Below are 18,334 nucleotides of genomic sequence, written 5' to 3' on the forward strand. Positions count from 1 at the left end.
AAATCCAGCTGGAGCTCTCCAAAACAACTTGCAAGTCATTCAATCACTGCAGAGGCCAGGAAACATTTGTAGTGGCAGAGCAAGGTAATATAAACTCCGTAAACTTTTACTGATAGCTACATGTCAGAAAAGACAGAAAGGAAACAAATACCTCAAGGAATGACAGAATGCAAGCACCCAACAACGATCATGAAAACTTACCAACTTAGAAACAAATTCTGCTTGCCTGCCTTTAGCAGCCAGAGGAAAAAAAAAAGTTATTTGCACATTAGTAAGAATTTTCTGTAGACAACAGTATTTGTGGACAGCAAAAGGTATAACAACAGGATACACATCTTTAGCTATTTCTAGAGGATGAGGAAGGAAACCCCAACTTTTTCCCCAGAAGACCTTACTCCTGGATATGGCCAAAACCAGGTAATGCCCAGGGAAATCCACTGGGACTTCCCACAGAATTCCTTGCAGAATGTCCCACCTCTGGGAAGAGATTCACACTTACTGGGGTTTCTTAGTAAGGACAGAGGTGGTTGGTTTGTTTTGGTTTGGGTTTTTTTGTGTTTTTGTTTGTTTGTTTCAGCATTCACTATCTTTTTCTATCCAAAGGATAAACTAGAGAAACTGGAGAGGATTTTCTCTCAAGAGCTGTGCTCTCCCTTCAGTATCTTATCCACAAGGCTCTCACTGATACTTGTTTTAGCCAAAGTCTCTCCTGAGGGAAAATTGAACAGTCCTACGAGAACTGGTCTCTTTAGAGGAGCACAGGCGGAGTCCACAGAGATGCTTCTGTTGAATATTCTTCTGGAGATGTGGAGGAGCCAAAGATGGCACAAAGCCAAGTGTGGCCCTGAAAAGTATTCGTGCTATTACCTTCATCAAAGAATGTGACACAGCCAAACTGGGAGAGAAATCCTGCAAAGCTGTACTTGGAAAGCTTTATTCCCTTAGGTGGGAATTGCTGGCAAAGGGGACTTTTTCCATTATTTAAAAAATATCGTTACACATCTAACTGCAGATCATGAAAATGATAAAAATAGAACCAATCATGCATTGCCTTCTGATTCCTTCCAGTCTACTTTTACACGTTTCTTCTTGTTATGGCAAGGACACTACTTACTCCTGCTCTCAGATCTTCCAGATTTTTATGCCTCCCAGAGAAATTCTTAAGCTGTGACTAGGAAAGGACAACTTCTCACCAAGTTCCTTTGAAATATTTAAAACACCCCCACTCAATATTCCCAAATCCTTCCTTAATGCAAAACTTGCCCTCACTGCCCATACAGACTGCATACAGGACGAGTTAGATGTCCCCTTGGAAGTGCTGGATTTTCCTTCCGTACCTGTTGCTGCAACACTCGCTCATTTTACCTTTAGCCAAAGCCTAATCTGAGTGAGCACAGAACGATGCTGATGGCTGGACCTCACAGACAGGGATGGCTGTTTCTAAAGTGGATGTGGCATGTTTGTCACAATCCATTTTACATCCACAAAAGCCTTTCCCTGGGAAACTAGAGGAAAATAACTGTATGCAACAGGAATGCACCAGGGTGAATCAACCCACAAAGACGTTCCCTTTAACATTTATTTTAAGTCAAAACAGTAATCAATACTAAGAGAAATGGAAAAGTGGACATACTGATAGTTAGGTGAACTGTATTTAACTGATCAGTTAAGAAAGATTAGTTTGGAACATACTGTATGAACTCACTGAACTGTAGTGGGGACTGGGAACCAACGCAACTAGATGTAGCGGGAAGAAACAAACAAGGATAAAATTATTCATTAGTATAAGAACTGGCAAATTTCAGTCCCAGTTTAGGTCAGCTCACACAGATCTGCACCAGGAATCTCCTCGAGTCCTTGCATGCTCCATGAGAAGGCAAAGTATTCTTGCCTAATACCTTAGCATACAACAGTGCCATTCCTCAGGCACTGACAACAATATAATGCTTGCAGAAAAGCAATATGTAGCATAGGACCAGGAAAAATTCAGATCAGCAACAAAATACATTATTTTGTTCAGTTAAAGTGATAAACTGCTTAAAGATATACATATGAAGGGGGATGTTGCAAAGACAATTTACTGGGATTGGTTGATTCTGAGGGAGCAGGAATCCTAGTTCGTCTTTTCTATAAAACCTCCTGAAACAAGCCTCGTGCACCCCACAGGCACAGAGTGATTAACTCCATCATAAACAGAGACCCTATTCCCTATGAAACACACAGAGGAGACCATTTAGGTCTGTGCTGCTGCAGGTCACCAGATCCTGGCATCCCCTTCCCAGGCTGTTCAGGCACTCTGAAGAGCTGCCTCCCTTCCTACTCTCGCTATATAAGACTGTTTTGCACTGATCATTAAAAGCTTTCTTACATTCAGGCTAGATAAAATAACAGCCAGCAAATAGTTCTTCCTCTTGTAGCACTAGGTCTTGTAACTTAATACTTTCACCCACAGTACTTTTTTTTTTTTTTAAATATGTAAAACCACCATATCCATTTTCAGATCCTATCAAGGTTAAGCTACACGGTTTTAGGCTCTGACAGAATACAAACATTTCTGTCCCTCATCATTTTTTACAACCTTCTCTTTATTATAGCTGTGATGAACTAAAGCTCTGCATGTACCCCAAATTAAGCCAGCTCAAGATTTGTACATATCGTGCTGTTTATGCTTCCCTTTAGCATCCTGGAACTTCTACTTTTTTTTTTTTTTAAATGGGTAACAATCATTGTTGAACAGACTATACCCGGAGTTGTCTTCTCTCCGTTCCAGCCAAGGAAGCAACGCTCCTGGCCTAAAGCAAAAATTCTCATTAGTATTTTTATAACTGACTGAATAGTTATTTTGCACTGTTATTTAATCTTACTTCGCTTATTTAAAAAAAAAAAAATCATTGAAAACTTAAGTGTACTGCAAATTGTCTCAAATTTATTACCCACAAATCACCCTGATGTAGCCCAAGTCTTTCTGCCAAAACCAATGACAGGCATAATAAATACAACACCAAGACCAGTTCTTGCAAAAAGTCTTCAGAGGTCATCAAGTACTTGTAGTATCCACCACCAATCCAACAGTTCCCAATACAAAACACTTTCCCTCTAGCTAAGATCTTACCCACGTTGGAATTACCTAGAAATTTCCTTTGTGGCTCCATATCACATAGTTCCACAAAAAAAAAAAAATCATGGACTGGATCTCCTGCATTTACTTCATCCAAAATACAGATGATCAGAAATAACCATCAGCTTATTTTAACATCATCAATTCTTGTTTACTGTCCAGGTACCTTTATATCTATAACATACTTTGCAGGAGTGGAATGTACTTAGAGCTCTGCTTGCTATGGGCACGCAAGCTTGTAGTTTCCTCATTTGTTTTGCTTTTCAATACTTGTTCTACATTATCTAAATTCTAATTATATAGTGACAGTCCTAAATTAACAGAATCCTTTAAATATTTTCTGCCACACTTGCACATCGCATACCTATTTTCAGAATTTCAGATGAATGATCGAGTCTCAGAACAGACTGCTTTGAATTTTGTTTATGCCCCAGATAATTCAACATTTACATCCTCAGTCCTATTCCAAGGGTCTGCTGCAGAAACAGGATTAGGAAAAGCTACCGACTTCTAAGCAGCCGGAGTTAAGTGAGGAAACATTCCCTTGGGTAGAAGTCTACCCAGAATTAGCAGTAGGTTTCACCATCTGGAGCTTGTCTTTGAAAGCTTCTAGTTAGCTTCACACAATTCTCTCATTAACAAGGATCTCTGCATCAGTGAAACCATTAAGAGCATCCCCTGAAATATTCCATCTACAAAAACAGACACTCCTCCTCTCCAATGTATCTTCCACAGCTCAACTTTTTTTTTTTTTTCCTTTTTTGCATCAATTTGCTCATGAGAATTAGATTCCTGCCCTGGTGTTTCCTGCCATTGACAGAAGCTGTGCAAGAAGAGAATTATGTTCTGAGTCTGCACAAAGCACACTGGCTGGCAACAACACATAGAAGGTGAGCAGAGTACTTGCCTTCGGAAGTACCTTTTCATTGTAGTGTTAAGGGTATTATCAAATTTAAGGGCGTTATTTTGTGAAAGAGGTCAATGGTAAACCTCACATGCTTTTAGGTTGCACCTATGTCAGGCTACACTACTGCATTAATGCCATGCCATAACCCAATTAGGACTTCAAATACACCTTTATTTTATATATATGCATTTTGTCCAGGGCAATCTCCACAGGAGGGGTTGTAAAGCAGCATGACTGTCAAAACATCTCCAAACGCTTCACCTGAGCTCTGCCCTGCCAATGTGCCTCTTTCGGAGAGTTAAAGATCAATTACAGACACAATTATGTCAGTTACGGGCATAATTTCAGATAGGGCAGGGATAAACACACTGGTTGCCTGTACTGGTTCCAGAAGACTGATCACTTGTAAGTCTGGCTGGCCTCAAAGTTAGAAAGTCTCAGAAGCAGAGCAAGGTGGGTCAATTTGCATTAACACCTACTGAAAACAAGCAATCAAAAACCAAAAACCCAGAGATGTGCTGTTTTAATGCAAGATTTGAAATAGCTCTGAATAGCTCAAAAACACCCAAAAACCACAAACAACAAATCGGAGACATCAAGCCTGGCCCCATATCAAAGGCTGCAAAGGATTCGATTCCAGAACAGAGAGAGGGGGAAAAACGCAGCACACAATCGCCAAAAAACACCTACGTACACATTTGCAGAATATCCTCAGACTTCAGATCAAACGCCTACTGTTAAGAGAAAAAGTGTCTAATGTTTCAGATTCAAGGATTTGGTTATAACTGCACATGCAATTAGGTCTGAACATTTTAAGGAATTACTGCCCTTCATTTTTGTCAGCCGTGGTCTGTGCTAGCTGGCACTTTAAATGGATACAAGTTCTCTGATCACCAGTTACTGATTTCTCAGCTGACAGACAGTAATACTTAGTTCTGCAGCAGTAACAGCATTCAAATCCAACTGCAAGAACACACCCAACTAGTTTAAGTCAGCCACAAACTCCTCCAAAGGGAACATATTACAGGTACAACACAGATACATTACATGGCACAAGGTAAAATGATTCACTGGCATCTCCTAATGAATTGCTCATTTTTAATCACAATTGTCCAGGCACTGGTATATATGAATAATAGAAAAATTAAAAGGTTAAAAGTAGTGTACAGTTTAGCACAGAAGGCAGCATTTGAATAGAAGCACATCATTTTAATTTGCTTTGAAGTTTAAAGCAATCCAAACAAAAAACAATATAAATACAGAGTAAATGCACATAGTTTACTACGTGTACGCAAGAATAATAGCAAACCTCACGCGAGCACTGAAGTGTTCTCCAGCTGTCACCTGTGAGCGTTTAGCTATGACTCCGAGGGCATCATTATGTTCACATATGCAGGGTAGGCAGACTCACTTAAATAGAAGAACTGAAAACTTACATAACTGAGTCTTAACAGACAGAAAGTTGAAGAAAGCGGTACATTTACCTAGGCACACTTCAGTGGTCAGCTTGTTTTCCAAATTTAAACAGGAAGCAACATTTATAAAGGCTCTCCAATGTTTTGTCTCTGGAAGCATTCTTTTAAAATGCTACAGTCTGAGGAATGTTACAAATGTCATTTTAAGAACAAAAACAGAATAGCAGAAACTCATTAACAAACACCTCAATCAGAAAAGAAATATACGGAGTGCATTAAGTAAACAGGGAACTAGACAGAGGCAATATCAATATACAAGTGGACAGGCTGATGTTTCAGTTACAGTTAAAAAAACCCCAAAAAACTCCAGAAATCCCTAGCATAAACCTACTTAAAACAACATAGGCCAGCAGATCAGCAATTCAGATACAAACAGATCTATCAGTCTGAGGGCTCCGCCCTCAGCAACACACAACTCCTGGTTTCACACTGCTCTACAGGGACCAAATGGGTAATAGAGGGGCTGAGAAATGTGACTGCATTCCGCAAATTTTTTTTTTTTTTTTTTTAATGGCTTTCAAATCTCGGGCCACCTTGCCATGTCCCCCAGCGCGCCACAGCCAGTCGGTGACACCCGGAGCCCGCCTGGTCCCCTCGGCTCCAGTGCCACCTCCTGACTGCTCAGGAACCTGCAGCCTCACAGCGGCTCCCGAAGCAAATTAACAGCTTGGGATAACACCAAAGTTTCATGTAGGCAAGGGAAATACGAAAAAACTAATTAACAACTGAGACATGCAACTCCTTTGCCTCTAGCACACAAAGGTGTGACAAATACACTACATTCAAATAGACTTCAAGACGACCATCTAAGTTACAACAAAGTTTAAACGCGCTCCTTTCAGTTCTGTAGTTGATGACATTACTGAATGTAGCATCTTACTCCCTTTGAGTTTTTATAATAAATATCAAGAAAACTACATAAATAAAGATCTTTGGGAAATATTTCAGAGGTAACTTTGTGTGTACTGCTAGATTAAAAACAACAAAAAAATCCCAAGAAATTTTGGGTTTATGTTTTGTTATGTAAAGCAAGCCAAAAAGATCACCCCTGAAGTTTAAAACATTGCTTAAACACCCATTAAAAAGTCAGAATAATAAGACGATTGTCTGGTTTTAGCTGTTGTCTCCCATATTCAATTGTCCTTGTTAATATTCCCTACTTGTGAATTCTCAACCAAGGTGCACACACGGTACCAGTGAATTAATGGAAGATGAACATATAACCAAGGGAGAATGTATACGATAAACAGAGGAGGGCAACTCTCATGAAGCCTAAGCTAATACAAGTGTTAATTGTATTCAAAGCTGAATATTGTCTTTGCCAATTTTAATTTTGGTTATGACTGAATAATCTGGGTAGCCTGAAGAGTAATCCACTTCGTACAGAACAGAAATTGCACCCTGTTATCTGAACAATGGCATCACAGCAAGACTTAGGTCAAAGTCATTTATATTCCAGACTTTTCCTAGAGACATGACTAGAAAAACACCACTTTAGAACATGCATTTATGCACTCCCCTCGTTTCTTTAAAACAATCAAGTTCACCTTTGGTCCTATCACAGACCACACCTCTCTGTCTTTAAAAAGCTAAGGTAAGGTTTTCCAAGGCGAAGGAAGCCAATAAAGCTAAGCCTCCACTGCAAGGTTGCAGTAGACACTATAGGCAGCTTTTAGAAGGATGAGCAATTAGTACAGTTACAGAAATACTCGAATAGTCTGACGCTGTGTGGAGAACATGACAAGGGTCAAAATAAACAAACGCAAATGAGAAAAACCCAGACAGATTGTTCTGTAAGCTTCAAGCTTTTACAGCCAGCCTACAGAACAACTGCAACAGAGATGCTATGGATCTACAGCATAAAATGTTTTATCCTGCACAGCTTACACAGAAATCAAACCACATGCTTTGTTTAAAACCAAACTGCATGTTTTGAACACAGTTCAACTACGGATAACCAGTAAGAGGAAGAAAAGTCATAGGCCGGAAGGCGGCCGCAAAGTGCATAAGGAGCCATTCATAAAGTAAAGCCATTGCACACAATGCCCAGTTTGAGTGGACTGAAGTACCACACTGGAAGAGCTGATAGCACAGTTCTGTCCGCACCAGTGCGGCAACATTTATCTGTAGAAAGCTATTGCCCCCAATTTATAATTATCATCTTCCTCAGAAGGATCATGGATGCAGACTGAGAAGTACTCAAGCTACAGATAAAAGATACCTGTTTGGAAAGCTGTACAACCTCTTGAAACATTAAGCTTCTGGTTTTGATGCTCCAGCTGTATGTTTTTGGAAAACCCTGTCAATTATTGCAGAAAAAACTAGCTAAGCCTCACTGCTGAATGCAATGCATTGCTTTGCAATTGGCTTATAGAACAACAAAAACAATGCCTGAATATTCAGACACTTTGGAGAACAAGGTTACACTATCAGCTGCAGTTCAGTACACAGGCTCAAGTTGGGAGAAGTGACACAACAGTTACAAGGGGAACGCTTACGAGAAATCTCAATCACAATTTCCTCCATCATTCTGCGCGGAGGCTGTCTGCACTGGAAAGATCTATCACAACTTCAACTGTTTTCTGCTTTCTGGTTGCCTTAGCCATGGTGATGTGTTCTCCCCCTGCACTCCCACATAGATACTGGTAATCCAAGTCAGGATTTGCCTGACATTTTAGGGTAATACAGCTTGGTCTTAGGTAGCATGAAACTATTTGAGTGAATCTTGTCTTCACAAATTATAGGCTGGACTAGTTGAGATTTCTCATCACATTAAGAATCCTTTAAAAGGTTATGAATTCACATTCAGAAAGTTTTTACTTAGCTATGTGAGGGACCTGACAGATTGGCAAGAAAATCAATGCTATAGGGAGAATGTTTCATAGGTCTCACCTACGGAAGGAAAGTTCCAGAAAAGGTTGATGCAGCAGAACTAGAAATTCACGTACACCAATATTAACAGATTGATAACCTGAAGAGTTCAACAATCATATCCTCTCTCACTAACCTACACCACCGCTCAAACTTCGAAAAGCACCCCAAACCAAGTATCATCTCTTGTAGCAAAGAAATAACTGTTCTGGGTCCTGCACCACATTTTGTCTTGAGGTAAAACATGGAGAACTCTACACACTGACTACTGCCTCAGTCTCTCTACAAATCTTGAGAACAACTGAATCAAAGTTTCAGGTATGAAAAGGTATGAAAGTACTGTCTTCATTCTTCCAACAGGTTACTGGGCAGTAAAACAAAAAGGATGTAGTTGAGAGCAATCACTAACAAGTGAATAAGGCTGCCCAAGAATATATTTTACCCCCCTACCTCACCCATCAGGTCTCTGAAGATGACTGAATGACCTTGTCTAGATTAACAGACAAAAACAAAGTAACAATTTTGAATTAAGAGATGTATAAAGGCATTCTCTGCTGGGCAGCTCCCATTTGTCACATTGCCAAGAGACCATACAATAAGGCATAAAATCATTCATAGTTGCCCACAATCAACCTTCTGTTTTGTCCATAGCTGCATGTTCCTGATACAACTTTCCTTTTGCCCACCACATTGGCATTGACATTCAGTGGTCCACTCCAGTCTCAGTCTTCTACTTTCTTCTAGGAAGCCTTGTCACGCTGCTATCCGTCGAGCAAGTAGACTACTGCTTCATACGTTGACATCATGATAGCTGTGTTTGGAATCTGTCTGACCAGATGTGTAGTTAAACCTCGGTAAAGGCATCCATACCCTTCTTCTCGCACGAGCAAAGATAATGTCTGGAAGAAAGATCTGTATTTTGTTCCCTCTTCTCTTAGTCTTGTTCGTACAACCTCTGTACAAAGAAAAACCACAGCGGTTATGTTCACCACTTTTCATTATTGTTCCCAGGAACCAATCAGTGATTTTACATTAAAATGCCACCTTTCCCCCTCTCCAAGGACTCAGGCTCAGAAAAACTCCTTTAAAAAAAGAGGAAGATGGAAAACAGAGAAGCAAACCAAGTTTGTGTAAGAACAAAACATTAAATTTTTGGCAGTATTGCCTATCTAGCTAAGCAAGGAAAGTTCATTTCTTAGTTAAAATCCAGAATAGGACTGTTTGGGCTTATGTTTTAGCTTGGAAGTTGCCACTAATGAAGTACTCAATCCATTAACAAACTTAATGTATACACAACTACTTTGCGGGAAAATTGAGTGCAACTGAAAATCAAACTAGACAGCCTGTTTTCCTAGAAGGGGGATAAGAACTTCCTGGCAAATTATGTGCAATTGCTGAGTATACAGAGAGACTCCAAGTGAAAAAAGACCTTTTCCTTACATATTTTGGGCCATACCCTGGCAAATCCTTTGGAAAAAAATAAACATTGCCTAAGAAGGGCCTGTGCTAGATATACTCTTAAAAATACTTCTATTTCTGAACACTATATTCATGTTGACTGGATGAATCTGATGTGAGAAACTTTAGGCAAAGAAATAGTTCCTGACGAGCAAGTGAGCCAAAGCCTGCTAGAAATATCACTGAAAACGCTCCCTTTGATCAGTTGTATTCAGGCTCTCAGCTGTACGTGCCCCACTTACCATGGGGATATGCTATTGATGTTGCACAAGTTTTGGAAGTGGCAGCAGCCATCATCATTCCAACAAAGTCCGAAGCTTCTTTTGCCGATTCATCCTCATTGTCCATGGCAGAAGCAGTCTTATACTCCAGGAGTTCTCTCTTAATACTCTCATAAATAACAAAATGAATAACAGTCTCAGATATGCCTGCATAAGATGCCGACATTCCTCTGTAAAAGCCTTTAATACCATCTGATCGATAAACTTTTCGGACACATTCAAAAGCACTCATTCGCCTTTCTCCACGATTTCTAAAAAGGAGAGAACAAGACAGACATCAATCTGGTGCAACCTGAAACTAGAAAATAATAACAACAGTTTTGCTTGAGTGACAAGAGGACTTCGGAAACATTTCACACTGGTGCAGAGGGGCTCCAATTCAGATACATTTAAGAACTTGAAAGTCTCAAAGGCCTTCAGCACTAACCACAGGTAAAGCATTACACTGAATCCAAGCCAAACGTCACATATTGCATAGGCAAGTTGGACAGCTCTAGGCCTCCCCGAGCTTTACAGAATAAAGGACTAAATTGCTTGAAAACAGACACCCAAATGAACTGTCAGTGTCAGTGACTCATATGAAAAATGACCATTTTCTTCTGTATAATAAGACTGGATTTTCTCTAAATTTTGCCTCAAATAAACAGCTGCATAGAACGGTAATTTCAGTGGCTAAGAGTTCAAACAGCAGGCCTTGCAGCATCACAGCTATCAGCAAACAACTGGCATATTCAAAGGGATCATACCAACCAATACAACACAGACTTCTTTGATTTGATTCAACTAAATCACTGCAGATGTCAAGGAAAGTGGTCATTAGACACGACTGTACCAAGCAGTATTTGGGAAATAAAATCTTATTCCTCTTTTTAGCTTGCTTACTGAATTGAGTTGTGCATATTGAAATACTTAGCACGCTGTACACAGCTATGCAAAACCATTACAACACTGAATAAAATCTGCCTCACCGCAGCAGTGAGGGCAGGCACTTGAAGCATGCGGATTCCGCCAGCAGAGGTCTCCCAAAGGAACAAGTCACAGAATAAAAGAGCAAATAACCTTTTAAGAAGTTATGGTCATTCATACAGATACTGCCAAAAGACAGACAGGCAGCAGCTATTACGTAAGTAGTATGATGAGACACTCGACAGCAGAATTTAAGTCCCAACAGTTTGAACCTGCAGTGCCAGACAAATGAAACAAGGTACCAAGCGCAATTAAGAGAAAGAGTGGGCACACATGGCTGCGGATTGGATCTCCAGTACACTAGGTGGCAGAGAACTCAGCAGCTGGCATTGATTTGCTAGCAGGCGAGAGAAAAGAGGCAAAGAACTGGTGAGAAGGGCAGCGGGACCTACAGCTGCAGCCCCAGAGGGACCCCAGTCCCCTGGACAGGGGCACAGACACATTGTGCTGTAAGAGCTTGTTCTTCTGATGCTCAAGGTGCATCTTGTAGGTCTATCTCAAAGGCCAAAGCAATTTCACTTTGGAAAGAACCTACGTGCCTCCTGCAGCCCTTACTGGGATCAGAGGAATTTGAGAACTCAAACAGAAACAAGCTCGGGCCAGGATAATCCCACAGGCCAAGCGGTTTTGTGCCTCTAATCACAACTGAGGCTGCAGTATGTGCTAGGCTAGCCCATGTAATTGCAGTGTCCTACCCAAAGTTAGAAGATCCTTCTTCAGGTCTCCCACATGAACAATGTGTTTGATATAATGTACAGAAATAATTGTGCACAAGTAATCCATCATTCTCCTTAATTTCCTTAAAGCCCTATAGTTTAAGCAATTAAACTGACTAATCAGTGATAAACAAGCAGAGGCAGAAGATGCCATCGGGTTGCACATAAGCACTAAAATCCCCCTGGAAGCAGTTATGGTATTATCACCCCAATCGCGCTATTGCACCACAAAAAAAAATTCCTCGCAGTAAAACTAGCTCTGGAATATACTTACTATGGTCACCTTGCAGCTGCTAATATGCCTGCTAAGAGGAAAAATGTTAACATGCACTTTATACAGGAAGTCCAACACATCTCCAAAATAGGAATACGTGGCTGAAGAAATGATTTTATATTGCGTGCTAAGTTTTCGGCAAGAAAGTCTATAAAATGAACGAGACAGTTGCATTGAGACACTTGCATCATATCAGCCTCTCCCTATGGTTTTAAATGGATAGGAGTATAAAAGTTTTTCTTCCTCGCTATTTGCATAAAACTCTACTTGATTACAAGTTTTGTAGTAATAAACAGTTTCTGTAATAGATTCAGTAATAAGTCCAAACAACTTCTGTTGACTGTCTGGCTTTAGGACAATTCCTGTGTTCTGATCCATGAAAACAGTCTTCCCCTTTTTACAGGTTACAGTTCGTATGTAAAAATGAAATGCAGGATGTTTCAGGCATTTTTCTAAAGTTTTGCTAAAAACTTAAATCCTTATTTCAGGAATTTTTAGCTCAACGGCTAAAAACAAAGAGAACGTATTACTGAAGGAAAATGCAAGCATATGGATGGTAGAACATGATTTTAATGAGACCGTTAACCTTGGAGTTCATTCAAAATTTGATGGTCAGTCTACTCTAGTGTCTCAAGCATGCCTCAGAACACAGAGATTATTAAATAGAGAAAAAGGAGTGTAACCTGGAGATAGATCAGCATCAACTTTCCAATTCGAAGTGTTGGATATTTAAAGAATCATTCCATTTTGGGATGCAGAACAGATTTACAACATTTAAGCAAAATCTTATTACAGCAGTTAGATTACCCATGGTCACTATACCTTGCATCAAGCTGTAATCGTGTCTTGACTAGCCAAATGGGATTAGTTGTTGTGATCGCAGTAAAACCTGAAATATTTAAAAAGAAAAGTTAGACGTGATAGTATCGCAAGAGCAACCGCATCTAAGTTTGAAACCCACAAAGGTACAGTGGATGCAAAAACTCGGACTATGCTGATCTTTAGGAAGCACCCATTGTAGCCCTTCACTGATATTTCGTGAATCCATAAAGCCAATAAACATTTAGCTTATTTTTTAAATTTTGCATCAATATTGACTAAGTTTGATTCTTAGCAAGAGACATCACATATAAAGTAAGCCCAATTGTGTACATTTCCCTACCTATCTAATCATACCAACACCACAGGACAGCAAAGCTAGCTACACTAATATTAGCCAATTTGGCAAACATGTCAATAAGAATGCATTGCAGATAAAGCTGTAGCAATTTGAGATGCTATAAAACATTGTGTCAATTTAATATGCCACCTGAAATACAATCCGAGTTTAAAAGCATGCAGACTGAATACTACTTTTGGTGCAGTTAAAAGGCATGTATTACTGTAAGTTAAGAGACCTTTTAATACTGAACTATAAAGAGCAGTTAAATTTGAGTGCTAATGTTTTATTTAGTATTCAAAGCAGAGATTGTTGGTTGGCCTAGGAGTACTTTTACAAACATGAGGTTTTAAATTGTTAAAGTAAATAGTATGGCTTCTAACTATCCAGACATTCGGCAACTAGTCAGGCTTGCGTAAGGGCAAAGAGTTATAGCTTTAAGATTTTCAGTCCACTAAAGAAAAAGAAAAAGAGAGAAGGAAACAAATTAAAAAAAAAATAAAGAAAAGTATTAAGAATCACTCTTACTTCCACACAACTGTGGAGATAAGAAGAGCAGAGTGAAAGACAGCTCTGGAAAAAAAAAAAAAGGCAAAATAAAAACCATCTAGAGTTGTAATACCACACATGCACCATTAATGAGGTGTCATGTCTGCATGAGAGAAGAGGAAAAGGGAAGAGCTGGAACATGGCCAGGCAAGAGATGACAAATTTAGACACTTGCTAAGTGACACACATCACTTATATATCACTACAAACACATGCTGCCCTCCTGCAAGGGAATGGACTGGGGGGTGGGAAAGCAACACAGAGTTACCTTGTTCAGTGCATTCTGGTGCACGATACTTATACAACAAACAGGCTATTGATAAGCTTGTTTATGGAGATCATTAACAGCTTATATCTATTTAGCAGAACTGCTTGCATACATGTTACTTCTGTTTAATCACAATCTACATTTACATTGCACACAAATGACTGCAATACTCAGAGAAATGCCAGGGGATCTTAACTGTTTTAAGGTTTGTTCTAACCCCACCCCCAAAATCTTAAATAGGTCATTATGATTTTCAGTTACAGTTCTAAAGACAAACTACAAGGTTTAGCAGCTACTAAGATTTAGCTATATTTCTGTGCCAAAATAGTAAAACCACATTACAGATTTCAGCTTAATTGTTAGATTAAATAGAATTTAAAATTGACTCAAACCTCTTAACTAATCAGTTCCTGTGGTAGATTATAAAGGTTTGGTGTTGGCTTTTTTTTGATACACTACTACTCATTTTTTGATATAGCTAGGTACATATATAGCCCTCCATAAGCTGGCATGAAATCCTAACAAGCCAGAAGTGTTTCATATCTGCATTTCATGTAGGTAAATAACTATGTAAAAACTCAAAGCATCAGTGAACTACTGTGCTGTAACAAGGCAAGGGATGTTTTTAAGACAGAATGCATCTGCAAAAAAGGTCGTGTAGTTCAACTAGCCTGAGCCCTTCTGACCTGTCACTTAATGCCACAGAAAGTCCGCTGATTCCAACAACACTTGATCCTGGATTGAACTAAACTGAAAGGAAACCTTGTTCTTGCATTTTTTTATTTCTTTATACTGGCACTAAGAAAGCTTTAACTTTCTTTTACTTCAAATCAAAATCTTTCCACATCTGTAGTGCAGTGAAAGGCACTAGAAATGCACAGGACTGCAACAAAGGCTTTGACGTAAGGTGGGGAAAAGTTACTGACTTCCCCATACCAACACATTTTCAAGGACGGACTTCCCTCTAAAAACCAAAATTAGTTCTTAAGTGTATCCTAGTTATTAACTACAAGTGAACAAGACCAAAAAAATCTCTTTGCATTCCTATTTTAGTTGCATGCTTTGCAATTTTCTTACTGCTAGACTGCATGTTACAGCATTACCTGCTCAGCCTTCTCTCCTTCCTAGTCAATCCCCCAAAAAAGGTCTCTCTATCTCCTAAATCTGGAACAGGAATGTCACGGGTGAGACCAGCAGCAGAGCCCCAGTGGCAGTGGGGACTGTGGTGACACTGGGAGGAGGAGACCCTGGAGGCTGCCAGGGCAGGACACAGCCCCTTCTGCCTCAACTTAAACTCCCTGGGTCGCTCTGCACATGATAAAACACAGTAGGATCGGACACTTAGCGACAGAGCCAATTTTTTTTTCCCTAGGGCTGTCAAAAGCACTAAATGGTGTGACAAGTTCCAATCAAAGCTTTCAAATCAAAGAGTCTTCAATAATTCAGGCTTCAAGATGAAACAACTACAGCTCAATTCTTAAAGGTAATGTAGTAAATATAGTTAGTGGAAGAAGAAAAATTAAGAGTTGAGTGATGCTGACACCAAGGAAAGCACTCCAAAAAAAGAAACATCCCACTTGGGATCTTTGATAAGCTCCTTTTAAAGGCAGAAAATCTGTAGCAAAAGTACTTGTTAAAAAAACAAAGGTGGAAGACTTTCAACAACTTCTATGATGCTCTATCAATTGTTTCCTTTTGCCTTTTTTTTCTTTTTAGAAGTCTCAGTGAACTTTATAATGCTTTAAAATGCTTATCTATGTGTTGTATCCTCAATAATAATTATGGATTCATTAGAAGTGTAGATCAATTTGGCATCTCCAGAAACTCCTGTACTTTCCCAAGTCTTATTTTCTTCTACAAAATTGCAACCCAGTTTCAGATGGAAAGAATTACCTCAATCTACTTTTTCAGCTATACCAGCTACTGACAGGTAAGATCCCAGGTATTCCTATTATGCATCATATTTCAAAGGTTAGGATTTTTTTTTAATCTGTAAGCCAATGTAATTCATACAGACGCATGTGAATATGGAATGCTGAATTAAAAATCCAAAGTAGTAAAATAAAAACAAATCAAAAGAGAAAACAGAAAAAGACAGAAAGGAGATTATAAACATATTAAAAAAGAAACAGAAAAGAGGCCTTTGAAATAATGTGACAATACAGACTATCAGCTGCAGCATTTTAAAGGCAGCTCTGGGACACAAAAAAAAAAAAAAACCCTAAAGGTTTTGTTTAACCCAGTAGGGACTTCCAATTAGCCAGAGCTAAGTAAAGCAGCAGCTATCAGTGAAAGTATTTTTCACCTTTCCCTGAAGTGCCCAGAAAAAAACCCAAACAAACTCTGTTAACAGAGTTAAGGAGAAATGATGTCTTTGCACAATGCACATCATCCGAGTTCAAGATAATGAAAGTTAATTCCCCTTATGTTGTTTATTTAATAGATATTACAAAACCCAATGTGTGGTTCTTACACTAGAGGCTGCAAGAGACGCTCAGTTCAGTACTCACGAGGTTTAAGTTAGTCCATATTTCTGCAGGAAGTGACCTGCGGATGGGGAGCATGAGATGACACGATCTCACTCTTTTCACGGGAGAAATGTACAGTAAATGCCTAAAATAGACACAGGCTTTTCTGTATCATAACAACAAGCAGTGACCTCATCAGACACATGTGTACAAATCGAATCCCATTGGAAGGATTTGTGAATTAGTTATTGTGAGATCTAACTCTTTTCAGGTAAAAGTTTAGGAAAAAAGAAAGAAAAATCATCAGAACAGGCCACAGATATTAAAATAGTTGTGTGAAATGCACTGAGTACTGAAATTTCTGCTCATTTGCAGCAGTTCAAATTTACATCTCCAAATACTTACCCATATGTCAAATTTACAAGTGAACCCTCCTCCTTCCCCATTCCCTCTCAAAACATCATTCAAAAAAGCTAGCCATGTCTTAAGACTGAAAAAGCAAAATAGATGCCTTATGAAATCAAACTTTCTAATATCAGTAATCAATGAACTAAATATTCATTTTATTTGATACTACTAAAAAGGTACAAAAGTACGGAATCTCTAAGTAATAATGTAGTCCCATTTTTTTTTAATTAATAAAAAATAATAATCTACATTTGTATTGGTTCACCAGCAGAGTTCTAGAAAGAACAGCAATAGCATACAAGGTAGTTTTGCAGCAGATCTGCAACCATGTTGTCTGAACGAGGTTGTGAATCATTCAAAAGGCAAATCAGAAAGCCAGACTGGAATCGAGTATCTCATTCCGTTCTCCACAGCTTTTATTACTCTGTGGCAGAAGAGGTTGCGTAAGTGCAATAAGAAGGCAGAGTTTATAGCGAATCTGAGAATTTAGCCCACGTTTGAAATGTACAGAGATAAACTATCTTCACACAAGCAAACGCTCTCATTCTTCTAGTATGCTTCAGATGCATTCACTGTCCAAGTTTGCAAAAACAGAACCATGTAATATGCCAAGTAGTGAGCAAAAAAGATTGCCCAGTACTTCTTCATGTCAATACACAGGTATTTTAGGTATGAAGGTGACATGAATTATAATGCTGGAAGCTAGCACATATAGCAAGAGAACATTAAATTCTAATTGCATAAGGCATCAGTTACTATTATGTAGCATAATTCATCCTCCTTGGGGTAAAACAAACTTACTAAAAGAATCTTAATAAAACAAAAAAATATATGTTTTATCTTGAGAAGGAAGAATCAGGCCTGAACCCAAAAATGCTTAAAATACCATACCTCAGCTTCTCACTCCCAAGAATGCCATGTGCATAGAATAACCTTTGTTTAACAACAATATCAGCCTAGCCTGAAATACTTAACACGATACAAGTCAACAGTATTTAAAGTTGACTAAAATTCACTATTTACAGTATTTTCATAAAACAGTGAGTTACAGATTTTTTAATTATTGTATTTTGTAACCTACAGGAGAAGCTTTTTAAGTGCAAACACCACCTCATGCTCATTAGCTATTAAGACTTTATGTAACAGAAAGGCCATATCCAAACTAAAAACACTCCCCTCATTTAAGACTGAGTTACTCAAATCCTTACTGAAACCAATGGCAGCTGCAAAAGAAAAAACACCAATACTGATTATTTTTTGCTAAATATTAGAAGTGTTTATCCACCTTGCCCATTTCAAAATCTTAAGTTCCAAAGCAAGTATTACAGTCATCTTCTGTGTTAACCTGTTTAAGCCAGCCAATTAAGAGCTCATGTTTGATCCTGTTCTTTTGCCATTTCCTTAAGGTGATTCGCA

At 38.9% G+C, this 18,334-nt stretch overlaps 1 protein-coding gene across 1 annotated transcript in view; it reads right to left on the reverse strand.

Annotated features, from left to right (window-relative positions):
* Nucleotides 1-3,094: 3,094 nt before the first annotated feature.
* SLC25A36 (solute carrier family 25 member 36) overlaps nucleotides 3,095-18,334 on the reverse strand; it is a 34,303-nt gene continuing 19,063 nt past the window's right edge. The window contains exons 5-7 of the mRNA XM_065639835.1: nucleotides 12,889-12,955; nucleotides 10,072-10,361; nucleotides 3,095-9,326 (exon numbers count right to left, since the gene is read on the reverse strand). Coding sequence (XP_065495907.1) covers nucleotides 9,133-9,326; nucleotides 10,072-10,361; nucleotides 12,889-12,955 — 551 coding nt within the window. The 3' untranslated portion in view covers nucleotides 3,095-9,132. The remainder of the gene's footprint in view (nucleotides 9,327-10,071; nucleotides 10,362-12,888; nucleotides 12,956-18,334) is intronic.

The sequence above is a fragment of the Caloenas nicobarica genome, chromosome 8 (assembly GCF_036013445.1).
Source record: "Caloenas nicobarica isolate bCalNic1 chromosome 8, bCalNic1.hap1, whole genome shotgun sequence".
In the NCBI taxonomy this organism is placed as follows: domain Eukaryota; kingdom Metazoa; phylum Chordata; class Aves; order Columbiformes; family Columbidae; genus Caloenas; species Caloenas nicobarica.